Here is a 27,322-nt window from a genome sequence, read left to right on the forward strand (position 1 = left end):
TATCACCCCAAATATATTAATCTCTCAAAGTATACTTATTATATAAGAGACTTTAAACATAATCTTGAATTAAATGTTAAATTTTTAAAGTTGTAACATTTTTTTTAGGTGGGAGAAAGAGAGATAAAATGGTCAGTATTATAACGAAAATTTTTCATGATATCCTCGAATTTTGAAAGATTACACATAATACCCCTAATTTTAAGTTTCTACATATAATACCCTTGTGTTTACTTTATTTTCATAACGCTATTACTCATATGAGTAACTAGATGAGTAATTGAGCATGCCATGCTATTTGTGTTTTGTTATTTAGGTATTAAATGTTAGTTTATTAAATAAAATATGGATTTAGGAATTAGATAATGAAGTGTTTGTGTAATAGATAACAAAAGAAAAAGGCGTCCCAAGTCATAAGAGTAATGGGCTTATGACGGAAGTTGTCAAATGGTATTCTGAGAAAGAAAAAGGTGAATACAAGGGTACCATTTGTAGAAACTTAAAATTAGGGGTACCATGTGTAATCTATCAAAGTTCAAAGTTACCATGAGAAATTTCTAATATTATAATGATATAGTTAATTAAATTTTTATTTAAAAGAGAGAGATATTCGTACCAATAAAAAAATAAAGGGGGAATTATTTTTTAATCGTTATTTTATTGTCACACCATCAAACTTAACGTCCATTTAATAACCTTTACATTAGGGGGTACCATGGGCAAAAAAATGGAACCTCAAGGGTACCGTAGGCAGATTCTTAAAAGTAGGGGTAACACGAAAAATCTGACAAAATTAAGGTGTACCACGGAAAATTTCTGTATCTCAATTATGATTTTTTTTTTTTGAAGAAAAACAACGTACAAATATTAATGGAGAGTACTTGATCATATTATTAAATTCAAATATAACTATTAGATATAATGAGTAGCAATTGTCCGTATTCGGTATTCGGGATCTGGTTGGATGTCGAACTTAGTGGAAAAAAGATAGTGTAATTCTGAGTATGTTATTTGTCCCACATTGAAAAATAATGCAGGTTTGATGAATATATATTATCTATAAATAGTAGAATTGTCCCACATCAAAAAAAAAAAATCCAAGTTTGGTGAATATATTACATATAAATAATAGAATTGTCCCACATCGAAAGATTAGTATAAGGTAGGGTGATTCTATGATTATAAATAAGAGTTAACCCGCGTATATATTAATCTTTTATTTTTTTTGAAAGAGATATTTTAATAATATGTAAAACAATCATTAGACATAAAATGTAGACATTAAACCCTTATAACGTTTTTTTTTTTTTTGCATTTATAAATAAATTTATTACTCCGTTGCAACGCACGGGCATTCAAACTAGTTGCCACTACTTCCAACATTAATACCGTTAATTTTATTAATCTTGTTGCTGCTACTATTACTTTTACTACATTTAATTTAATTTATAATTCTATGATGATACTAATTAATTCCATAAGTGGGGCATGTTCATTTTAAGGAAAATCACTATATTATTGTGTTTTCTAAATTTAATTACTTTAATTTAATGTAGTTTCCATAAATATTCTTCATCAAGGCATCTTTTTATTATACTTTTAACCAAAACTATATAATATTTACATTGAGATCCCTTTATCAGGTCTATCACACGGTGCTATCGATTTAAAACTATATAATATATTTAATTTGTATAAATTTCTTTAATTACATTGAAGTCCCTTGGTTTCTGGAATTAATATATAGTATTGATTGATTGATATGATATGATATGATATGATATGATATATGATGTTATTATCTCTAAAAAAGAGAAAAGAGGGCCTCCATATGAAAGCTAAGCCCAATTAAAGCAGTAATTAATGGCCCATTATAAATGTGAAAGCAGCCCTGTTTGTTATACCATCCTCTCCTTTTGATTTTGTATAAATCTTGACATTGTGGCCCCACTTACCCCATGTAGCACGTGATGACACAATGTTTTGGGGTCGATGTGGCACGTGTCAGTGTTGCTCAACCAAAGAATTAGGTCAACCTTGTTTCATATTCAATAGGATTTATAGGGTAGTGTATGTCGACTCATTAATTGCATAACATTGTTCAATCTTGATGTCTTCTGAAACTCTGGCAAAATTAATCGGATCTGAAATGGCCTGTATTGCTATATGTTAAGTACATTTTTGTAAAATGTGTCCTAATATAAATATGCATTAAAATACTTACTAAAGAAGGTTTGAAATTTAGAAATGAAAAGGCGAGTTTTCAATTTTTCAAGATTATTTCTTAAACTTTTAACTTTTAAATACCATTAATGTGTGCACCTTGCTCAAAAACCAATTAAGTATGACCCGAATTTGAAGTACGTGATCATTTAGTTTGAGTTTTTTTAAAGACTTGAAACTCCATTTTTTCTATAAATGTCTCAATAATAACGCAACTTAGTAAAGCCAAATGACCTAACCCGACTTGTTTCCGCCCAAACACTTGTTTGTTAGGCCTCTTTAATACGAAGTATAGGATAATGAGCCAAATCATGGCCAAAGGTTATAATAGTAAAACTAAAGAAGTGCTTCTTATTTTTGTTCGACAAGGAGTATCCTTTGTTGACAGTTGAGCCTATCTCTTTTGAAGTATTGAAGACAACTTAATGTGTCGGCCCTTTTCAAGTTCAGTTTTTTCATTCGTAAGACTCTTAACCACTTGTTTAAGAGATGAAAGTCTAAGCATATGTGATGGATGAGATAGAAGGAGAATGCTCATCGTATAAATTCAAGTGGGAGCATAATTAACTTATTTCATCTTAAGACGGATACCGCTATCCAAAGAGAGTCTTCCTGTTATGCTGGTGTGAGCTTGTTTTAAAGTGATCTGGTTGGGAGGAGACAAGTTTACTGACAAGCAAGATTAGTGCTATTTCTGTACCACATGTCACAGGTAGACATATAAAATGCAATAGACAAATGAAAAACTAAACTGAGGGAACAGAATTTCAAGATCATATTTTGTCAGAAAGGATAAAAAAAAAAAGAGAAAATAAAGATGATCAAAATATTCATGACATTCTGTTTCCTTTATTTTTTTTAATAAAGGAAACATTCTGTTTCTTGGGATCAACAAAAAAGCAAACACTCCAATGTTTTTCACTTGTGCTCAAAGCTGATACTTGTGTGCTTTATTCCCCATCAAAGCATAAAGAGTAGATAACCTTGGCTTTTAATGTTCATTCCCTATACTCAAAGGACTCTTAGGCTATTCACTTTTTTCGGGGGGGTACTACCGCGCTTTGTAACGGTTTTCAAGGTTGTGTTTTGATCCTCGGGATTTGGACTACTCACATTTCTTGGTATTGGCCACATTGAAACGGTTTTAAAGGGTGTACCTGGATAGTGCGATTACTGGGAAATGGAGAGGATCCAAACTCTTAGCAGCGACACTGTGACACCATTTGTTATTCAAGGTACCACACTAGACCCGGTGGAGAGGATCCACCCTATTGAGGGTTACAGGAATCGTATTCAAGGAAGTATTGATAGGCTACATGGCACAATGTCCAATGTAACGCGGGGATGACAGATTCAAAATTTAATGAACAAGTGCGGTTCAAATGACTTAAAAATAAGGGTGGGGGGACCAAGGAGGATAGAGAAGACGGAGAGTCGGACACCCGAACATTCACTGGATTAAGATGAAATGTTGTCATAAAACAGGAGAACTTAGGAACTTAAAACCTGTACCAAAAACAGATGCCACATAATAACAAGGTAGGCAGGCACTTGGGAGTAGATTAGCTTCTCAATAGTTAAGTTGTCTAGTTAGAATGATTAATCTAAGGCTGCTGAAAGTCCCCAAGCTGCGAGCCAGTGGGCCAGGTGGCTGACCCGACTGCAACATTGTCAGAGGCAAGATGGTGAATGTTAGGAAAGCCTGCAGGTTGTGGAGGATACATTCCGGGAAATTGCATTTGAGACGACTGTGTGATAGCTGTATTGAAAGAAGGATGAGTGATGTTGGGTTGCATATATGCTGAATGAGTTGCCTGACCTTGCATAGTCAAGTATGGTGCCACTAGCATTCCAGAAAATTGCCTCTGATTCTGGACCCAAACCTCGGATGTCTCAGCCTAATGTACAGAAAAAGCGAAAACTTAGAAGACGGAAGTAGCAAACCCAATGTATTGTAGCAGCAACCGTTAAGACAGAAAAAAAAAAGGGCACGCTAGTAAAAAAAAAAAGGCACGCTAGTAAAAAAAAAGGGCACGCTAGTCAAGATTAACGTGTACCTGTGGATTTGGAGAATGAAGATTGTTATCTGTGTAGTTGGGACGGGAAGAATCTTTCAGTCCAGTAGGTCCCTGAACTACTCCAGCCGCATTCACAACGTATTCAGTAGGGCTTGCCAAACCACCGAATTCTGTTGGACTTCCTGCTGGAAAAGATTTAATTTGCTGAACTCCATACTTAAGGGCGTCTGCAGAAAGATGAGAACCACCTCCAGGCATCATAACATAGCTGCTTTCGCTAGAGAGATGGCCAAGATGCGGATAACCAGGGATACTAGAATAACCTCCAGGAATGACAGGTGGAACAAACATCGAGGAAAGATATTGATCATATGGCATGATATTAGTGAAATGCGGTAGTTGCAGTTGGGAGTACATCTGTGGTATCGGTGTCTGCTGCTGCATTGTAGTTACAGAGGAATTTGGAACGCTGTTGCCAGATTGTAATGACATGACCTAAAAAAGAAGTCCCAAAAACAATAGTCAGTCTCTTGTAAGACGGGTACATTAACTTATAAAACAATAGTCAGTCTATTGTGAGACGGTTACTGATTACTAACAATACGAAAAACGGTCATCAAATAAACAGGTCACCAATGAGTAATGACATTGTAGACTGATTATTATAAACTGTGCGCGAACAATGACCCCATACACACTATCTGGTTTATCTTACACTCGAAAGTTTTTGTAAAAACAAAAAACTTACGGAAAAGTTAGGCAGTCCATTAGAGTCTTGGAGCTGTTCCGACTTAGAGGTGCCATAGAATGAGCTGTTGTGGACCGAGTTCATATCAGTGTAGTTTTCAGTATTGCAGCCATCAGCAGAATTGTTGTTGTCGGGCAATAGATTTTCCGTAGATACAGCTGAAAGACTGCTAGAGGCAGAATTTCGAACTTGATCTCCCAAAACATTTACCTGATTGTTGCTGCAAATTGCAAAGTCTTGCATCGTAGTTACAGAGGTATTTGAGCTGCTGTTGCCAGATTGTAATGACAAGACCTAAAAAAGGAGTCCCAAAAACATTGGTCAGTCTCTTGTGAAACGGTCTTGCATTAACTTATAAAATTAAAAAAATCATGCCACAATTGAAACTAAAATGGTCGCTTACTAGCCAATACGTCAGATTATCATTGTTGGATTATAAAGTGGTTATTAGTTATATGAAAAACGGTCATCAAATAAAAGGGTCGCTAATGACTAATGAGTAATGACATTGAAGACTGATTATTATGAACTGTGCACGAACAATGATCCTCTGATTTTTAACACAACACCAGCTACAGTTTAACACTAATCGCTCCATACAAACTATCTGGTTTATCTTACACTCGAATGTTTTTGTAAAAAAACTTACGGAAAAGTTAGGCAGTCCATTAGACTCTTGGAGCTGTTCCAACTTAGAGGTGGCATAGAATGAGCTGTTGTGGCCCAAGTTCATATCAGTGTAGTTTCCAATATTCCAGCCACCAACAGAATTGTTGTTGTCGGGCAATGAATTTTCCGTAGGTACACCTGAAAGACTGCTAGAGGCAGAATTTTGAACTTGATCAACCAAAGCATTTACCTGATTGTTGCTGCAAAATTGCAAAGCAATACATTTTTTAGAAGGAAAAGAATTAGAAAGCACATGGCATCCTACAGTTATATTACTCATATACCAGAACCCCCCTTCAAAACAAAAACAATGAATTGCATGTACAACTGAAAACTCTTCATAAATAAGACAGAAACAGTTGAAAAATCACTGCAGATGTTCTGGACTCAAGTTATAACAAATTAACAACCATCATATACACGAAACCAAATAAATGGATCACCATGTTTGGATTTTGCATAATCTCGAACCATGCTACGTTCAGGATTTAAAAGTTAGAACGTCCAATCCCAAGTGCAATAGCAACCTTAGTAAGAAAAATAAGAACAGGAAGCTGCTTACAAACCAGACCTTGGTGAAGCGTCCACCGATTCCACACCATCAGCTTCCTCAACAACATCAGCCCATTTGAATGCAGGCGCCGAGGCATCAGTACTTTTTGATTCTGGACGAAAACTCCCAAAGGTCAACTGACAGCAATTGTTCTCAGGGGCTCGAATATCTTGTGCTATGACGACCTTTTGGCTATCATGAATGTTAATTTTTGAGAGCTTATCCACCAACTCACTTGTTTGTTTCTCCACATTCTTAGAAGTATCAGGCTGGTGTGAGGCGGATTTCATAGGTGATCTTATAGCACCAGGACTAGGAAAACTTGGCTTCGGGTTTGTTTTGGGCTTCCATCCTACAAAGCACCACAATAAACATAATCAAGATTGTCAAACCCATCCATATTGAGCATAAACAACAAAAAAGCCTTGGTAGATTTTGGCGACTATATAACAAAGAGGAAAACAGATATATCCTTAACATGCACGGGAAGAACTGCGCTAGTCTACAAAAAAGGATCAGCCGTTTAAGATAGGATTTCAAACGATAATTACTAAATCAGAACTACTGCATTGAAAGCGGGAACATAATGATATATTTTACTTCTAACTAGCCATCAACGAATTACATTGGTGGTAGAAGTTATTTCCGTTCAGAAAAGTTTGTTTTTAAGAATAAGTAGCTATGTTCAGTAACAAAACATATACTCGTATATAAGAGACTGATTACTGAGAATAAATCGTACCTCTTTGCACAGCAGCCTGCTGACGATACCTATAACTGCTGTGATTGTTAAATCTGTTTCTAGCAGAAATGGCCATTACAGATTTCACCGCCATTCCAGGGTTTTGGGCTCTCTGAGAACTAGTATGTAACTGTGTAAACGATTCTTTTGCATAATTACTTCGCAAGACTGAATTTAAATTAGAAACACTTTGATGATGAGTTTGCTTCAGACCACTTTTGGACGATTGACGACCACCACTGCCAACACCAATATCACGCCTTATCCCCCCAACTGCAGCCCGGGATCTAAAATCACGGTATGGAAGTTGCACACGATCCGAAGAAGACGCATAAATACCAACAGCTCTGAAAGATGCGGAAGTGTTTCTCCCCAGAAGATTTTTTCTAGAGTTATAGTTGAAATCTAGAGCCAGTTTAGGCCGCAAGTCATTACCACTGATAGACCTATGAACATTTCTGCTACTTGAGTATCTTTGATTATTTGACGCCACATGCGAACTGACAAAGGGGTAAAGAAAAAGTTCATACGCAGTTCCAGAAAAAAAAAATCAAAGAACAAAAGACAGTAGCTAAACAACAAATAATACTAAAGCAACAAACAAAAGATACCTAGAAACATTATAGATCCTCCTAGCCATGCCTGATAATGGAGCTTGAGTTGAAGACTTTGTTTCTCCGGAATAACTTTGACCAACTTTGTTGCCTTGGACGACACCAAACTCTCGGCTGATTCCTGCACATTTAATGAATTTTATTATCCATAATAATGAACAAACTAAGTCCAAATGTGAAAATACCTTCCTACTTTAGTGATTACTACTTTCAACACTTTCCGGTAAGAGGGTTGTATAATACGATTGTCGTTCATGTTAGCCATGTTAACCAACCCAAAATCGTGTTGTTAAATCTTTGTTGCTGCTTTTATTGGAGTGATATTTACAAGTAAAAAAAATAAAAGCACGGCTTAGTATGCTGGATGATCATAATTACCCCTTCCTGCAGAGCGCCCTTGTTGACCATTGCGATCAAAATAAAATCTTGGCCCTTGATCTATATAGTCGTTGCGCTTCCTTGTTTCAACTTGATCAATGTCATCTGAATTCTGAAACCAATGATCTAGGTTAAACATAAAAGATTATGCAAAATAATGTCCACATTTTTCATCCAAATAGTACAAAAATCAGTTCAAAACATTTAATACTTTGAATCATTATTGAAACTAGCATCCCTTAATGATTTTCAAATAAAGAAAGGTGAGTATTGACTGAGCACAGAGAAGGGACAGTCTGACAGAGAGCTGAACGATACGCAATGGAGTGAGGTTAGTGAGGAAGCAAAATTTTCCATAACTAACAAGAGGATAAATGGATCATGCGGGCATAGCAAAAACATGTAAGGGAACAAGGAAATATGAAAAAGAGGAGGGGTTAGCAGGAAAACCAAAATAATACGGCTGAAATAATGCAATGCTGCAGTAACTCAACCAAGGGCCAAGTTCAAGATTTTTCTGCCTGCCTCCTTACTCAAATCTATAGGATGTGTGCACTGTTCCGTATGACAAGTGCAGACCCAAACGTCCTACACCTGCTTGACTCAAAAAGTTGGAACACATAAAGAAGTCTTTTGTTCAAAGGTTCCACCCATTCAACCACGTACAGGGAGTTCAAGGGCGAGTATACAAGGAAGAGCACCAAGAATACAATCAACCTTGAATGACAACACATAAAGAATTAAGACTGTAATAGCTTTTACATGTTAACAATGATTCTAAAACATTGATTCTCTGACCTGCTATGGTGAATCAGCCAACAGTTCTTACAATCACACTAACACTACGTTTTAGAATAGGCAACAAATGAAGGATATGCACAACAAGATTTAGTAAGAAGTAAGAACTAACAACACTTGAAAGCTTATTTACAGCAGTAACAAACTATAAGGAAAAAGTTGATTACCTCTTTCTTCTTATCTCTTCTCTTTCTCACTTCATGAAAGGTGTCTGGCATGTAGAAGTCAATGACATAAGTATTTGCACAGTTTTGGTCAAGAAACTGAATATGAACTGACAAATCTTATCACACATAGTATATCGAATCCCCACAAATTAAGATAGAATTTACCATTTGTTTGGATACAAGGATTTGTGCAAGGAAGAAAACCAATTTTCAAAATGGAGTCGGAAGGAAAATGATAAGAGCAAATAAATCCCATTGTTTCCCTCGTACAACAAAAATACCTAAAAATTTCAACCGTTGCATTTTCCTTACATATGACCCAAGAAAAAAGATATTTACATATCTTTCAATTTGCCTTCCTATGTTGAAATCCCCTATATCATTTCGAGACTACAACTGCATATGCGACCTGTATGAATAGCCCAAAAATGCCACTGCAAAAGCTACTCCTTTCCCATGATTGGGACAAAGGGAGTACTTAACAAGAGCGCCACCATCCACAATCTATGTAAAGGCGCTGAATTCCTCTAATTTGACAAACTCAACTTACATTCGATTCTGTTTTAACCAGTCCCACATCATAAAGTTCTCATAGCATAAGAACTCAAAAAGTTGCTATTATGAACTTTTAAAAAACATCTCAAGTTCAAGATTATTACTTTTGAACTCCTACATACATTCGTACTCCCTCGGTTGAGGAAAACTATTGACCTCCTCCTTTGGGTCCTCTCTCCAACCTTTCTCCTCTAATACGCGATTAAAAATAACTTTTGTTTGACCCAATTTCTGGACAATTGTGCAAGGAAAACAAACATTATTTTGAGCCGAAGTGAGAGGAGAAGGTCCATAACAATCGTCTCCTGGGTATTTTAATCAAAGGTAAGCATATAATTGAGACGGAGAGCGTATTTCTACTCTATTTAATGCATTGCAAATTCCATTTCCCAAGTTCTTCACTTTCACTCCCTATTTCCATTTCCCAACTTTGATAATACACCAATTTCTTCAATGTGATGCTAAATCACACACATTATAACATCATACACAAAACAACAAGCCCAAAGCTACCACCTTTTTAACTTCATACTCCGTAATACTTCCATAATTCTTGAAATTCCACACTTCTGTACGCTTGTTCAAATTATGTGACGGGAATTTTAAACAAATGTATGAAAATGACTCGAAAGGAGAGAGTACTTAACAGTCTTCTACATTCAACAACATAACCTAATAAACTATTCTACAATTTCAATAAATTTCCAAAAATGGGCAACAAAAACACTTGAAAAACATTAAATAAACAGAAAAAATAAAAAAAGATTATACCTTGGTGTAAAAGTTTAACTGTAGCTTCATCAAGAATCATATTAGAATCTTTAAGTGCATTATAGATATCAACATCAGAGTGATTACCCACAATTTCTTTAATAAAATCTATAGTTTTTTGAAGATTTTCTGACAATATAACCATAATTAACACTAAAAATAAGAACCCAATATCAAGAACATGAAAAAGATGAAAACTTTATGAAGAATTATGGATTTTGAAAAGGGAAGTGTTAATGGAGTGCAAAAGTGAGACAGAAATTTGTGGGTATCTTTTCTGACAATGAACAAAGTATGGCACCATGATTTTGAACTACCAAAGTACAAGTTTTTCTAACCTTGCTGACCAAGGTGTACGGAAAGTCTTTGTCTTTTTGTGGGGAAGTCTCTAATTGACGTTTTTCTAACGGGTATCCTACAAGTTTATCAATAATCTCCTCGCTGTCACTATTTTCAAAATGATTTTAAGTTTATTTATTTTTATAAGACTCAATCCACTGAAAGACCTTAGTTATGTCGAAAGGAGGTCACGTGTCTTGTAGGTTTTTTATGAGAAAAAAAAAACATACATCGGATGTACTACCTCCAACTTTTTTGTTTTTTGAGCATATATGTATTTTTTTTGAGCTTATTCCCTGAAACTTTATTTGTTTTTGAGCATATATGTGTATTTTTTGAGCATAATAAAGTTTATAAGTTAGATTTTAATATTTTTTCCGTCAAAACTCAAATTTAACTAAACTTATAGTAATATTTTTGAGTTTTATTGTAATTTTTTAGAGCATAATGTTTAAATGAATAAACTCATAAACTTTATAGTAAAACTCATAAACTTTAAAATAAAACTCAGTAACTTTATTAGAATGCTCATAAACTATAGAATTGGAGGTAATAGATCATATGTATAATCCTCTTACTGATTTTTTATATTTCAGTGAAAATATCATCGGCTCCCCTTGGCTCAAAAATTGAGTCTAAGATACTCGCACATGAAGTCGATAGTTTACTCCAAGATCTGTCACTGTAGACTCAGCCCGATTAGATTTGAGGCCAAAATCAGTAAGCAATACAACATGATTTATCGATTACCATGCTAATTCATTGTATCAACAATCAACAATGCATTTCATCCACCGTGAATGCCAAGGCAATTACATAATGGTTACCCATCATCCTGTTGTTTTCAGCATCCCTAAGATTAAACCGAGAACCGGGATATCAACGGTTTAAACAAGGACAAACTCCAAGTACTTCCGAGTTTTTACAAGTCAATTTATATCAAAAATCTCAACCTGAAATTCATTTGCCAAGCCATTACAAAAACATCCTACCTACTTTGCTACTTCTCCGACCAACATTACACTTCTATGTTACAAGATTGATATTTGATATGTATATATAGAGAGATTTTATGTGTAAGGAGATCCCCATTGGTAGTCTGATGCTGACGGGATTTGAATCCAAGTAATGACTTGAGTCACTTGACCAGTTTAAGCTTAAATTTGTCGATTTGTCTGTAGATAAAAGTGAGAATCAAAGGTTTCTTGTGTGTTGAGCATTCTTATCTCATCTTTCTAACCTGTTGAAGCTCCTATGAAGTAAGAAAATGGCTCTAATGAAGACCAAATTAATCACAGCGCGAACGCCAATCACAAATACTGTTCTTGGATCCTCGCCTTGTTCTCCTCCCACCACACTCTCGCATGAGTTTCTCCGAACTTTTCTCGGCTGCATTGGGGTATCAAACATAAGATTCAACCAGATAGAGCATTGCATATTTAAATACATCAATAGTTACAAGCACAGATGCCATATTTGGAGTTACGTCTTTCATAGACGTAAAAATAAAGACTGCTATTATCCATTCGACAGCAAATTGTCTAACTAAACTGTCTGAACTTGGTCATAATAATAAAGTAAAAGAAACCAGCTTAATGGATCATGAGTTTGATTATGACTGATGAGATACTGTTGCAGTTACCGAGTTTGTCTGGACTTTCCTTCCTCGAGTTATGTTTCTATAATTCTTCATATTACTTCGCGTAACCATGTCCAGAACTTGACACACTATGAGTATGGTAATTTGATAAACTTCATTTTAAGCCAAATTGCGTGGATTTTTCATAAAAATAGTCGAGTTTGCCCAAATGGGTACGCACCAAAGTCTAGTGCTTGGGTAGCTCAGTAGAGTACTAGCTCAACTTAATGCCAGAGCCATAAAAGTCGGCACTATATAAAAAAATCCTAGTAATGAACTTCAAAGAAGCTCACCTGAATCTAACACGCCGAAGCTCCCGAGTGCCATTAGTCAAAGCTCGGATAGTGATGTAGATCCCTGGTTCATCCTGCTCAACCCATTCTGTTTCCATATCACTCTCATTGCCAACAGAGAGCTCCCCCGAGTGATTTTCATCTCTTGATAAGCTGCTCCTACCCGAGACGTCAGCTGACGATATCTCTGTTTTTGAAGTACTAATGCTAGAGAGATTAGGAGTTGAAGCAAGTCCATATGACTCATAGTCTTGTCGGGTTGGTGGATGATGGAAATTCCGTGGCAACCGTTCCTTGCTCAATGATGGTGTTGCAGGACTTTCCAGGGCAGAACCAATCTTCGAGTTCTGTGAAGACTTCAGAAACTCAAAACATTTTACTTGCAGTAAATTAACAGAAGAAATCATCATAGCAAGATAAAGTAAGTATATGTATCATAGACATAATACAAACATGTTTTTTGAGAAAATGCTACGGAGTATTATTTTAGTTATTCTGCATCTTAGACATGATCCTATCGTTATATTCAATACTCGCGGTGTCCATCAATAAATTTTCTTGTACAAAAAATAAGGACCATATGAAGATGTTGATGAAATGCAAGTTGACGAAAGACATGGGTCATACATCATATGATCGCACATAATATACGGCGTGAAAAAAAAAAAAGCAAAAGATTTCAAATAAGAGATTGGGAGGTTTATTCATACATACACCAAGATCGTAACCAAAATCTTTATTCAGGGCCAGATTGACTAAAATATACGAGTTTATGTAAGTCTCACCTCATCTTCGGTCATTGGAGCGGTTGGTTGAGGTACACATTGTTGATTAAGCTTTTGAACATTATAAAGCTCCATAACCTTGTCATAGTTCCCAGCCCACCATCTTTGAGCTTGCGGTTTGTTGAAAAGATCACGGCTGAAATAAACAAATACTATATAGTATGAAGTAACTGAAAATATAATTCAATGCAAAAGATAAGAACAGAACCCTGAATTCAGACACACAATTGTTCACAACTATAAATTTGATGGCAAGTATGCCACTACACAATATCAGCAGCATTTCATCATTTACAGAAACCTTAGCATTCAATACAAATTGAAATGATGAGGTATACCCGAACGGCCAATGATCCGATATGAACCCCAAAATAAACAAGATTACAAGCTTATAAAAACCCGAAACTCAGTTCACTCCGTCAAGTAACCAAGGAAAAAAAACTAGAACCAAATCACATGAAAACCTCAACATATCAGAAATTCTTAAATGAGATAGTCTCACACCTGGAACGAATCAATTAATGAGATAATTAAATGAGGAATACACATGCGAGACGGTTTCGTAGATATCAAACAAATTCTATGACAAAACAAACCAAAATTAAGAAGAAATGATACCTGAACTTAATGCTCTTGAGATCATTGCCACCCTGAGGAATAGAGACAAAAGTGATGAGCACACCAGGCTCAACCTGAGCAACCCACTCCTTAGGCTCATCCTCCTCCACGAAAACAGCGGATTCCGTCCTCCCACTCACTGACACCGGCGTTCCCTCCCCACTACTCGACATCCCCATCTCTAGTCCCTTAACCACCACTCTTCCATCCAACTCTTTCCTCCAAATCCTGGCTGTTGACGCCGCTGTTATATCCGCCTTCTGATACCCATAATGAAACCTACCAGACGAGCGTGAACCACCACCATTCGACTCTCCACAATTCCTGCGGCCTTCACTCCCTCTTGCACAAGGTGTACAACTCTTATATGCCCCAGATGCTTTCAATGCCATCCCTTTAATCTGTTTACGAATTTATCATTAAACTTAATCAACATTTTGCCAATTACAAAGGTAACTAAAACAATTAGATGGGTTAGCAGCTTTTAGATGCACACAATGCCATCTGTTAATCAGTGATTTAATTTATCACCAAACTTAATCGAAACAACATCAACAAAAAAGCTAATTAAAATAATTAGATGGGCTAGCAGAGTTGCAGCTCTTATATGCCCCAGATGCACTCATGCACTCATGCACTCAATGCCATCCCTTTAATCTGTGATTTAACTTTATCACTAAACTTAATCAAAACATTGTCAACAGTAACGACATAACCTCAGCGCCTCAATGGCTCCCGCAAATTGCCAACAACAAAGCTAATTAAAAATATTAAGATGGGTTTGCATTTACAATTTTTTTTTTCCAAATATTAACCTTTAATAAACAAAAAACCATCCAATTACCATCATTCAAAAAAGCTTAAACTACAACTACAATATGAAATCAAAATGAAATGGGTTAGCATAGTATCCCATATCATCTCAATTGCACATTCCATTCATCTAGGCATTCAATTAGCAATCAAAACACTCAAAATCTTATCTTTTCCACATACAACAACCCCAGTGCCTCAATGCCTCCCACAAATTGTCGTATAAGACCAGTCAGATATACGCAGTCTTACCTTTGTATTAACAACACAACAAGACCGTTTCCGAATGACCCAATATAAAACAAACAAGCATATCGACTAAAAACCAATGGGTATCAAATATTTCTACAAAAAAAAAATAGAGGCATTCAATCATTAAAAATTCAAAACAAAATGAAACTCACTTGATTAGTGAGAGTTTTAATTGGTTGTCTTTTATTAGGAGTAGCAACAGCATCATCATCTTCTTCTTGTTGTTGAGGCAAAGATCCACCATTTATTTGCTTAGTACATGCTATACAAGTCAACATTTTTCCCCACACTATACACACTAAGCACTAAACAACCCTTAAAAACACTCAATAAAATGTGTATTAATCCTAAAGTTGCAAACTTTTTTTGTGATTATTAAAAATAAGTAGTAAAATTTATAGGGTTATTGGGATTTGATAAAATAGAGTAAAAAGATTACAACTTTAGTATACACCCATTAATCAAATCAATAAAATAAATCAAATTATATATGATATTATATGATTTAGTTCCTTTTTTTCTACAGATTTTTCATGAAATTACAGAAATGTATGTTTTGGGGAATGTTTTAAATATGGAAAAGAAGTGAAAAAGAGAGTATTTGGTTATGGATTTGTTTGATTTGTGATATGATTTGATATGATATATGGTACAGAGTGTAATGAAGGAAGAGTGTAGTATGGAAAATGGAATGTTGTGTAATTTGTGTAAGAAATATGAATGATGGTTTGAGAGGGATAGAGAGAAGGAGATGTGGAGATTTGATGAAAGAGATGTCCAGGTAACTTGGCCTTGCAACGACTAATTGTCTTGCTCCTGCTGTGTGACTCTCACTCAATTTGTTCTGACAAATTCATTTTATAATGGTGTGGTTTACGACGGTTTTAAGCGAGACTAGTGTATCGGTTTTAAAGTCCGGTTTGATAATTATCGGATTAATTTCAGCATAAGTAGATTGCAAAAGCAGACTATGGTCCTGTTTGGCAAACAGTAAGAGCAAATTTACAATAGCAGATAACATTAGCATAATACGGTGGCAGATTTTAGAGAAAAAGGAACATGCATCGGATGTACTACCTCACATTTTATTTGTTTTTGAGCATATCTGTATTTTTTTGAGCTTATTACCTCAAACTTTATTTGTTTTTGAGCATATGTGTATTTTTTCTGAGCTTATTAAAGTTTATAAGTTACATTTTATTTTTTTTTCGTCAAAACCCAAATTTAACTATGTTTGTATGTAATGTTTTGAGTTTTATTGTAATTTTTTTGAGCTTAATGTTTCAGTGAATGAACTCAGAAACTTTATAGTAAAACTCATAATTTTTAAAATAAAACTCAAAAACTTTATTATAATGCTCAGAAACTAAAAATTGGTGGTAGTACATCGGATGTATAATCCACTTACTGCAGATTTTAGCAGCAGGTTTGACCATCGAATTAAATTAACAGAATTAAGAAAACGTGTTTGGTAATTAGCAGATTATAGGACAAAGCTATCATTTTCATGTATAAAATGAATATGCTATTACAATATGCTGCTATTAGCAGCATATTCAAAAATAGTAGATTCCGGCAAATATACTATCTGAATATGCCATTAACCAAACACTTAAAATTAGTAGATTGATAGGTTAATCTATTATTTACGCTGGAATCTACCAATTTCACCTAATATGTTGTTTACCAAACAGCGCCTATAAATAGCAGATTTTATTAGAAGGTTTGATCAACATATTCTAATAGAATTGGTTTGAGTGTTTGGTAATTAGCCGATTAAGATTATTAGATTATTAGTTTCCTTTATAAAATGGTGTAAAAATTTCATGATCGTATTTTACAATATGTTAACCAACCAGTAAGGATCCTCTGTCCCATTTTTGTGTTCCATTGTGTGTGCCACTCCACACACCTCTTGACACATCACTTGTTGCAAAATAAAATATTGCAATAATTATATTAATTTGTTGATGTGTTAGAGGTGATTGGAGTGTTACACACATTGGGACACCAAATGAGACAGAGAATCCCCACTCGTTAACCAACATGTTGGGCTAAGCAGCATATTGTAAAACAGCATATTGACCCTAAATATATTGTTTCAATATATGATGTTTACCGAACACTATAATTAGCATATAGATTGGTCAAATTAAATATGCTAAAAATCGATCAATATGTTATTTACCAAACACCCCCTAAGTGAGACTAGCGTATCGTAAAGTTTACTATTGTTACATGTAATTTAAATTGACAATTGTTACTTTTAATGTTTCTTTATTTGGTGTTGGCAGGATTTAAATCAGGTCGGACAACTTGCACGGTAAAACTCACCTCATAAGTTTTACAACAACATTGTTATATTCTTTGAATTCGAATTCAAAACCTTTAAGACTAGTGAATCGTAAACTTCATATTGTTTTCAATCAACTTTATTCATGTTTTTTGTTTTTGTTTTTTTAAGCACAATCTGGTCACTAATAATTTTCACAGGTGAGACATGAGCATTTTTATTTTTGAAACGTAAAATTATTTTCCAATAACCATCTCATTTTAATTTGATTACTCTTTATATGGTCATATATCAATCATATCTTACACATTTCTGCCACATTCGTAAGCATATAAAATGAATTACCACTCCACCTTATAAATCCGAGATGTATTTTATGTCTTGCAGTTCATTCCAACTCAAATCTTGAATACTAGCTAGCTCTACGGCCATGATTTCAGATTTTAATCTTCCAGGCTTTAAAAAATAATAACACCGAATGTCCAAATCAAAATTGCAACGCCGAGTTCCTTAAAATGTTTAATGTTGTCACACTATAGTCCATTTCAATACTTGACCATCACATGGAAGATCGATGTACATCATATGCTTTTGAATCTAGTGGTTACAATAATAATATTATAATAATATTATTAGTTTTAACTTAAAACAATATTAACCTTTTGATACTTTTTTCTTAGTATATCAAAGTTCCAAACTTGGTGCTTAATATATTTCTACTCCTACAAAATAATACCGATAAAACGTAGGAAAATGAGATAGACCTACCTAAATTAAATGTCACTCATTTTAGTCGATCCATCTCTGTACGGTCATGAATTCCGCTAAATGAACTAATATATTTAGCTTCTTTAAATTATGGTAAATGAACTCATATACTTACATAATTTACGAAATAATATCGATAAAGTGAAGGAAAATGAGATATCCGTCCCAAATGTCACTCTTTTAAGTCGATCCTTCTCTGTATGACTATGGTCATTTAGCTCCTTTATCTCGAAATTCGAAATGGTTAAAAATATGAAAAGAAAAGTTAAGGTGAATATATATAGGTCCATATTATATTCGATGGTCCTAACAAGTAGCAACCCCTACGATCGATCTAAACACTTTTGAAGCAAAATATTAATGAAACCAAAAACTTTAGATTAAGAAAGCATGCAAGTTGGGATTAGTTTGGCAGCTTTTGATGAGGAATTAGCATGTGCATCATAACTTTCTATTCCATACTTAAAGGAAATGAATTAATACTAGTTTACGATCAACAAGCCGTCTTTGGTTAGAGTGTTTATGTAGTACTTCCCTCTGTCCCGGTCATTTGTTGTCCTTTTTTATATTAGGGTGTCTCAGTGAGTTGTTGTCCTTTCTATTTTAAGAATGAACTTGATGATCAATTTGATCATTCAAACTCAATTTGTTCCACTTGGCATTTAGTAATTGGTCTATTCCTCTTTCCTTGGTCTTTGTGCCAAAACCAAAGGACAACAATTGACCGGGACGGAGGGAGTATAATTATTCAATTATCTTGGTTGAATTGAAGGAGTATGAGCGGTTGATTAAAGTAACTATGCTAAATTCTTGTATTGACTTTTTTTTTGTGTGTAATGGGAACCGGAAGAGTAAATATGTTACTGTCGGGATTTGAATTCTGGTCATAAATATTCAGCATCATCCTTATCACTTTATTAGTTAAGTTATCTGATATTGCTAAACTTTGTTAAATGTTACTAATTTCTCACTAATTTTTAGGAGTAATGTGTAGAAACATTGTTATTGTATAGTTTTTAGTTCATACGAGTAGTATTTTGTTAGGGATTTTCGTCCACGGATGATATTCATCACTGTATAATAAACGAGTTTAAAACCCTTGTATATATCCCCGTGACTATTAATTAGGTCATGCATGGAAATTATATTCTTTTTTTTTTCTTTTTTTTTGATGACGAGGGGTTGAATCCCCCCGGGGCCATGCATTCCTGCACCACCACATGGACCATGTAAGCCACCCCCTTCGGGGGCTGCAGTGGCCAAGTGATCATCGCCTCAGCTGGTAGTCGAACCCGGGACCTCTCAACTCCTGCATTTCTGCAAGCTTCAAGGTTTAACCCGGCTACCACTGAAATCTGTGAAAATAAACTGAAATTAATTAAGTCTTAGAAGAGGCGTGCAAAGCGAAAACGAAAAGCGAAAAGCAAAGAAAAGCAGAAAAGCAAATAAGGTGCGTTCCACGTCTTTGCTTGCTCAGCTCGCCATCTCCGGCAGGTGGTGGGCCATCATGAGAGAAGCCTAATCAGAGATACGTGACTCTGAGTTTGATTTCCAAGCTAATGGCAAGGATGTCAAATCTTCAACGTCAACGGATGTTAAGAGGAAGGAGCATCCCTGATGCTCCGTCGTCCTCGTCGCAAGAGCAGGAGAAAGACCAAGTAGATGAGCAGGATGTTCAAGGGCCAACAAATGATGTAGGTGAGGGAGGAAAGTCCAAATCTATGACTGAAATAATGGGTATTCCAGAACTGGAGATTTCGGAGGATGAGGGAGAAACTGATGAAGAAGCTGAAGACTCTGAAGAAGATGAAGCAGAAGCTGAAACCTCCGAGGAAGTTAGAGCAGATGTAGAGGATGAAGACTCTGAAGAAGATGAAGCAGAAACTGAAGCCTCCGGGGAAGGTATAGCAGATGGAGAGGATTCTATGGTCCCTGAGACGCAGGACAAGCCTGAGCTTGGACCGAGTGCAGAAACAGAGGAAAACGACCAGAGACAGGGACGAAAGGAGACTGAAATGCTGCAGTTACAAGCTGAGGATGTAGAGGAAGAGATAGATTACTGGAGTCAAGCTGTAGTATGTTTCATACTTGGAGCTAACCCTCCCTGGGAGATCATAGAGGGTTTTGTCAGACGCATTTGGACGAAGTACAATATAGACAAGATTTCTTTCATACCCAATGGGATCTTTTTGGTTAGATTTAAAACCATGGAAATGAAGGACAAGGTTTTACAGTCAGGATTTTATATGTTCGATAATAAGCCACTGATAGTAAAGGAATGGGTAAAAGATATGGAGATGAAGAAGGATGATGTGAGGTCTGTACCGGCTTGGGTAAGGCTTCACAGTCTTCCCTTGAAATTCTGGGGGAAGGGGCTGCCTAAGATTGCCAGTCTAGTCGGGAAATATGTCAAGAGTGATATGGCTACAGAGGAGAGAACAAGGTTGGGATACGCCAGAGTTATGGTGGAAATGGAGGTGGATCAAAAACTGCCAGGGAATATAGAATTTAAAGATGAGAAGGGGGTAGTGAATAGGGTTGCAGTGGAGTATGAGTGGAAACCAATTAGTTGCACTAAATGCAAGGGTATGGGACATGATAAGGAACACTGTAAAAAAGGAGAAGTTAAGAAGCAGGTGAATCAAGGTGTCAAAGGGTGGCGGCCAGTGGTGAATAAGCCTGCAGCGCCTGTAACCAGGACTGTGGTTAAAGAGCAAGTGAAGTCAACTGGAATCCCTGATATCAGGGAGGAAGAGCGTTTCCTTACTCCTACCAAAAGACTGGTCAAGATGCATAGGCAGGAAAGTAGTGTTGATGGAATTAGCACTGAAAATTTTGGAGCTTTTTCTTATAAAGAGATTGTTACATCGCCGTCAAAGAAGATTGATTTAGCTCAAAGGCACTCTACTCCTCCCATTCGTTCCACTTCTGGACGAGTTCCACAAGTAGGTGCAGGCTATGGTGAATAGCCTGACAATTTTTCATAGATGACAAGAAGAGGAGGATAAAAGAACGGAACAAGAGGAAATTGAATTCACAAGAGTTAGATTGGATAGGCCTTACAAAGTTTATGTCATCCTTGAAAGGGTTTAGGCCGGTTTTCTTGCTTGTAACTGAAACTCATTTTTTATTTATATTACACTCACATTTTACAAAAAAAAAAAAAAAAAATAATTAAGTCTTAGAACAAGGTCTACATTTTAGAAATATTTCTTAACAAAAACATTTAAGACTCGTGAGACATAGTATACGTTACGATCTTACATATATATATGGAGTATGTAACAAAAGATAGATATTAAAATTAAATGTTAAGGAAACTGTTTCAATGTTTTCAGTAACCCTAGTGTTTCCTGTAAATAAGGGAACTTTATGTCCTATAGGTTACATATATGTACGTTAGAAGTCCGCCAAAAATCATCCAAAAAATAAATAAAGATTAGAAAAGAATGAGAAGAACTTTTAGGCGTTTTATATAAAAATCATCGATGGATGACAAAAGTTGAGGTAGTGAACTAGTATAGCACGATGGTCGAATGATTAGTGTGTCGCAGTTACTAGAAACCCTTTTGCCTTTTTTGTGCTCCACTTCTCTCCATATATCCCGCTTAAAATTAAAGATGCTAATGGGGGGATTAGCTATATGCAATTTCTAGGTCAGCAGCTAGTTTAGCTGGTAAAATCACGAGTAATGATACTCATTACTCATGACTTGGGTTGAATCTTGTAGGTAACATATTGCTTTTGTGGCTTTTTTTACACCAAAAAATATATAATTCCCTATTATGTTTCCGTCGGATAAAAAATTTACTGCTCTTTGATTTTGAAGCATAATGAAATAGAAAACGTGACTCGTTTTGAATTATTTAGGTTATCAAGTGAGTCACAAAGACATAACATTATAAAGGATCTTGAGAATTTGAACCTAAATTTATATATTATCCAGAATACCATGATCGATCTTAATCATTAAGCTAAAACATCTTTCGTTTCATTCACCTCTTTAAAGCAAATAAGAATGAATCCATGAAGTTTCTAAAATCATAAAGTTCACACTTGAAGACTACTAAAGGAACAACAACTTTGTTCAACACAAAAACACTTTGATTACAAGCTTTTCTTCCCCAAGTTCAAATGATTTTGGCCTTTTACTTTGATTTGTAATTTGTATTGATGAAGTTGTCTCATTTTTTAGGGGGTTGAGTCCTTAAGGACTAAGGATTAGCTTGATGCTTGCATGTTTTATTACCTTTGGTTTAGAAAAATAATTAAACCTAACTTTACGTTAATAAAGATGTATCATGCATGTATATATGTCGGCCATATGGTTTCTTTATAACTGAATTAAGTAGTTGTTTCTGGCCAATCATGATTACAAAAGTAATGTCTTGTTAATTTGTTGTTTAAGACTTATGTTTATATATGTTGTTAAGGAAACAATCAAACAATATTATTAGTCAAGGGAAAGACTTGTCTAATAATGTTTGTTTTAGTTTCATGTTTTACAATTCTCTGTGTTTTCACACGCATGGAACCTAAACGTACTCCATGTGTAAATATACCTTTGAGAGCACTCACAACCGTTAGTTTCGATGCACACTAGATAAATCTCCAAATATATATAATAGCCTGTAAAGAACGTATACCAGGTCAATCATCCAGGTTTTGGACAATCTCGAAATCCAGAAAGCATATTCTCATCAGGGCATAAATTACCTCCACAAAATTGATCATGTGATGTTTTGAACCTAAAAAACCTTAAGTAGCAATATAAAAAAAATTAAGAAGTAGAAAATATAGTAAAATATACCTTTTTTTATTTTTATATGAATGTAACCATTTAATTATTTATTTATCTTTGTAAAAGTCACGTATGTATGTGGACTTGACATTAGCTTCTTTCGTATATGTGTTTTTAGTCTTTTTCACTTTCTTACTCTTTTCTTTTCTTTTCTTTTTTCCTTTCACTTTTTTTTTTTTTTTTTTGGGTTTTTCATTTTTGGGTGTTTGTGTGATGTGTCTTGGTGAAGGATTATTAAGGGCATTAAGCATTGTAGTTTCTTTTTGTTTTTATAGATCGTTATTGCTTTTAGCCTTTCTTTTTCAGGTTGTATTTAGCCTTTGTTTCATAAAGATTTTATTCTATGAGCCTAACAACTACCTAAGTTGAGGGAGGGAAATCCGTTTAAAATAGCTGTTGTCCTTAATTGTTAGATTTGCTACCTATTTCAGTAAGATACTCAATTATTTGTTTACATTTCCTTTGATTGAAATATCCCTCACAAATAATATAAATTGTAAAAAAAATGACAGAGAAAATCAAATATTCAGTAAAGTACGGACACCGTAACTTTGTAAGTACTTAAGTAATGTCATTATATAATCTTGTACATAATTCGAATAAAATCACCTATATATCTACTATCCAAATCAGTAAATCACCAAATGTATTAAATTATGGAATATGTTTTTGATGATTTAATGATCAAATTAGTTTAGACCTCGTGCATATGCATATAATGCACGGTACTTAAAGTTTAATATTTTTATAAAATTACTTATATAATATTGGTTAAAAGAATTGAGTAATGAGTTGAAATATATTTTAATGAACATTTTTATAGCATAAAACTAATGAGTTTCAATTTTTATTTTTATTTCAAGATTATTTTTTGGTCACGAAAGTAATAAAGCAACGATCGTTTTAAACAGAATATGGGTCAACTCATCATCTAATAATAGGATCAAAAAAAGATTTAGTAATTTATAGTATTATATCAATTTTATTTTATATTAATTAAAAATAATACTCCCTCCTATTTACTATTTTCTTCCCTATTTTCTAAAACGGATTATTCAAATTATCTTCCTCTTTCTTATTTTGGAAACTTTTACTCTTATTTTATTCATGTAATACTACGGATTTTATAGGCTGGTACTCGACCGAGTATGGCCTACTCGGTCGAGTAAAGTGTGTCGTGGTCCCTGTTTGGCTACTGCCTAGGAATACTCGGCCGAGTATGTGGAATACGCGACCGAGTAGAGGGTACTCGGCCGAGTATACTCTATACTCGACCGAGTATCCGGTCTGTCGAGTGTTTTTCCGCGGTTTGATTTGGAAATGATTAGGGCATTATATATTACGCTAGACAGTTTCTAATTACGCTTTACAAACCTAAAAACATTCTATGACGCCCTAATCATCTCCGAATCTCTCCTTGTGTGTGGGTGATCATAGCAATTGCATTCATTCCTTTTGATTCATCGTCGGTAAGTCCCCATCTTCATATTCACTGATTTATATTTTAGGGTTTGTTCTTGATTATGAATTGGGGGAAATGGGGGTTTTGCAGTTAGTGATTGTATTATGTGATTGTTGGTGTAGGTGACGATGTGGTATTTGTTATGCATTTGTATGGTTGATTGCAGCGTAAGCGGATTGCGAAAAGGTAGGGTTTCCTACTCGATTCTTGTTAATTGATTTAAGATTTGTGCTTATGTTGTAATTGTTGTTATCTGCGATCATCGGAGTATGGGTGTTGTGATGGCGGTGGTGATGTGGTTGTGTTGTGACGGTTGTGGTGTTGTGGATTTGTGATCTTTGTGGTGTTGTGTGATTGTGGTGGAGTTACTTGCGGGAGTGGCTTCACACCCTAGTTCGCCCTCCGTGGAACCCGTCACGGGAGGGGATGTGCACATTAAGGGACATGGATTGTTAGCCGCTCGTTGATGAGCTGGACTAGGTGGGGATGGGTGCGGTCACCTGGCGGCGAGGATTACTGTTGCGATGGGTAATCTGGCGGGGCTACACACTTTGGTGTGTAGTCGGTTCTTGTGTGAGATCGGGAGACCAGGGGATGGAGGATGATCGTTTGGTTGTATTGTTTGTTTGTCTTATCTTGATTGAGCAGATCGACCCCGTGTTGTTGTTTTGTAAAACCTGCGGTGATCCATTCGGGGATGGTGAGCAGCTTATGACAGGTAATGCAGATGTTTAGCTATGAGACAGTCATGGGGAGTCATCACTCGAGTCTAGCTTCCGCCGTCAAGAGACTTAGCTTGCATTCTTTGTAGTTGTTAGACCTTTCACAGTTATACTATGGTTTGGTTTTGGAAACATGTAATCACTAGCTCTTTATACTTTAATAAAGGTTGTTTGGAATTGGTAACTTTGATCTGCTAACCTCGGGAAACCGAGATGGTAACAGTCTTTCATTCTGGGGTAGTCCTTGGTAAGGTACCTTGGTATGAGAGGGTGTTACAATTCATCTCTCTCTTCTATCACCGAACTCCACACAAGTTGTTTGGGACCCACAATTTCTTATTCATTCCATTAATGTTTGGGACCCACAATTCCTTATTTAACCCCTAATTATTCATTCTTCTCTACTATCACCAAACCCCACCCAATCTTTTACTCATATTTTATCCCACTCCTAAAATCTTGTGCCCACAACAAAGGGGAACAATATTGAGAATATGAGTGAGTATATTTTTAGTTAATGTGTTATACAACTGGTTGTATACAACTTGTTCAATGCAGTTGAGCTTTGTTATAAAGTTATCGAGCACTACTAACAAAATTATCGAGCTATGATACAAAGTTATTGAGCTTAACAGAATAATTATTAAGCTCAATAACTTCGTAAAATAGCTCAAAAACTTATAAAATAGCTCAATAACTTTGTGTAAGAGTTCAACAACTTTGAGGCGGTTGTACCATGCTACTATACAACTGGTTGTAGGATAGTATTTGTGGTATATTTTAGAGTTTAGTGAAAATAGTATAATTTGATGAAAAAATTAATTTTAATGAAAATATAATAGATGAATTAAATTGTGATTGTTAGTTTCCTTATTTAATGAACGTAATTATCATTAGATTCCTTTTTTGAGAATATGTTTTTTGGCAGAAAAATGATAGAATTCACATAATCATTTAGTAGATAGAGGATGATGAGTGTCTATTCCATCTAAATATAACTAAAGTGTATAAGTAGAGAAACAAAATTGTCATATTTAATCTTTTGTTTGAAACAAATATTTTTGTCATAATTTAACAAAAAATGCTTATCATTTGCAGATAGAATGATCCTCATGAGAAAGGTAATAGATTGATTCCTACCTATCAACAATTAGTCTCATTATAAACGGATATATCCGTCTAAAGTGAAAGACGGATCAAATATACTTAAAGTGGTGACATTTTTGGGCTCCACCACACAACCTGTTACTTGTCTTATACGTAAAGTGGGTGAATATTTGACTCGTCTATAACTATAGACGGATATCTCCCTCTATAATGAGAATTTGTGACCTATCAAAGGGTTTGTAAACTAGGAGGCCATATTTTTTTGGGTACACTACTAGGAGGCCATACTATAGAGTAAAGATCTTCTCCATTTCCTCAAAAGAAATAGAGGCTCATTATCTTTTAATGGTCCGGATCTAATTCTGAATAGATTGGACGGTTGTAAATACACTTGAATAGGAAAAGTTAAATGAATGAAAATGAGATACTATAATATAATATGGGTGTATTAGAGAGGAAATGAAGAGGATCCAAATTACATACTATGTACTGTATCCAAGAATATGCATGGAAATTGAGATGAAATGTTGTGTTGTTGAAAAGATGGTCGTGATTTCTCTCTTTATGATTAAGTTGAATTTCTCTTTACAAATTGATCATTATTTTTAAATTTGAATGTATTCAAGCAAAATTAATTAAAGTCTTGTTAAACTAACTAAAATCGAGTTACAAAAGTTTTAATTTTAATTCGGACCGTTTAGCATAAGTGCTCATTGTAGTTAGGGAGTATTAACATGAACGAGCCAAATTGAGTTGATTTGCACATAGGAGTAATTTAGTCACTATAAACTCATTGAAAACATATGTTCCCTCTAGGGTTTTTTCCTTGGGAGGGTTTGAGAGTCCCTAGGCGGTTACTAGGTTTTTTATCATAGTTTTCATCAAATCTTACGCAAAAATCTTCAAATTTTCAACTAATTTCTCACAAAATCTCGATCAAATACATACCTATATCTACATCTTCGTCCTTTCCTGGTATCTTGGTGGTGCAAGTTTTGTTTCTCGGACGTTTTTCTCTCTGTGCCCTAGTTTCTTTTTTGTTTCTTTCTGATGGAGAATTCTAATACTAACACACAATTGCAAATCCATCGAAATGAAGGGGAGGATGAGGGGAATTCTACCAGACTGGAACAGGAAGTGGAGGTGGAATGGGTTGCTGGGGATGGGGAGGAGTCGGATATTTCAAGCCTCTGT

At 35.2% G+C, this 27,322-nt stretch overlaps 2 protein-coding genes across 5 annotated transcripts; both read right to left on the reverse strand.

Moving 5' to 3' along the window:
• Positions 1–3,660: 3,660 nt before the first annotated feature.
• Positions 3,661–10,761, reverse strand: LOC141613756 (uncharacterized). 3 transcript variants are annotated; one of them, XM_074432505.1, is made up of 11 exons: positions 10,237–10,535; positions 8,911–8,954; positions 7,946–8,057; positions 7,565–7,688; positions 6,954–7,453; positions 6,221–6,563; positions 5,639–5,858; positions 4,990–5,283; positions 4,281–4,736; positions 3,915–4,121; positions 3,661–3,842 (listed from the first exon to the last, which is right to left on the reverse strand). In XM_074432505.1, the coding sequence occupies exons 1-11, from the start codon at positions 10,379–10,381 to the stop codon at positions 3,828–3,830; spliced, it is 2,460 nt and encodes an 819-aa protein (XP_074288606.1). In that variant the 5' UTR covers positions 10,382–10,535; the 3' UTR covers positions 3,661–3,827. The 3 variants fall into 3 exon arrangements, with proteins under 3 accessions (XP_074288606.1, XP_074288603.1, XP_074288600.1); XM_074432502.1 differs by having other exon boundaries at positions 3,661–4,121; positions 6,230–6,563; positions 10,237–10,761; XM_074432499.1 differs by having other exon boundaries at positions 3,661–4,121.
• Positions 10,762–11,343: 582 nt separating this feature from the next.
• Positions 11,344–15,807, reverse strand: LOC141613763 (protein Brevis radix-like 2). 2 transcript variants are annotated; one of them, XM_074432507.1, is made up of 5 exons: positions 15,128–15,807; positions 13,911–14,311; positions 13,293–13,428; positions 12,508–12,863; positions 11,344–11,964 (listed from the first exon to the last, which is right to left on the reverse strand). In XM_074432507.1, the coding sequence occupies exons 1-5, from the start codon at positions 15,251–15,253 to the stop codon at positions 11,886–11,888; spliced, it is 1,098 nt and encodes a 365-aa protein (XP_074288608.1). In that variant the 5' UTR covers positions 15,254–15,807; the 3' UTR covers positions 11,344–11,885. The 2 variants fall into 2 exon arrangements, with proteins under 2 accessions (XP_074288608.1, XP_074288611.1); XM_074432510.1 differs by having other exon boundaries at positions 12,508–12,854; positions 15,128–15,803.
• Positions 15,808–27,322: the final 11,515 nt, after the last annotated feature.

This window comes from Silene latifolia, chromosome 1 (genome assembly GCF_048544455.1).
Source record: "Silene latifolia isolate original U9 population chromosome 1, ASM4854445v1, whole genome shotgun sequence".
In the NCBI taxonomy this organism is placed as follows: Eukaryota; Viridiplantae; Streptophyta; class Magnoliopsida; order Caryophyllales; family Caryophyllaceae; genus Silene; species Silene latifolia.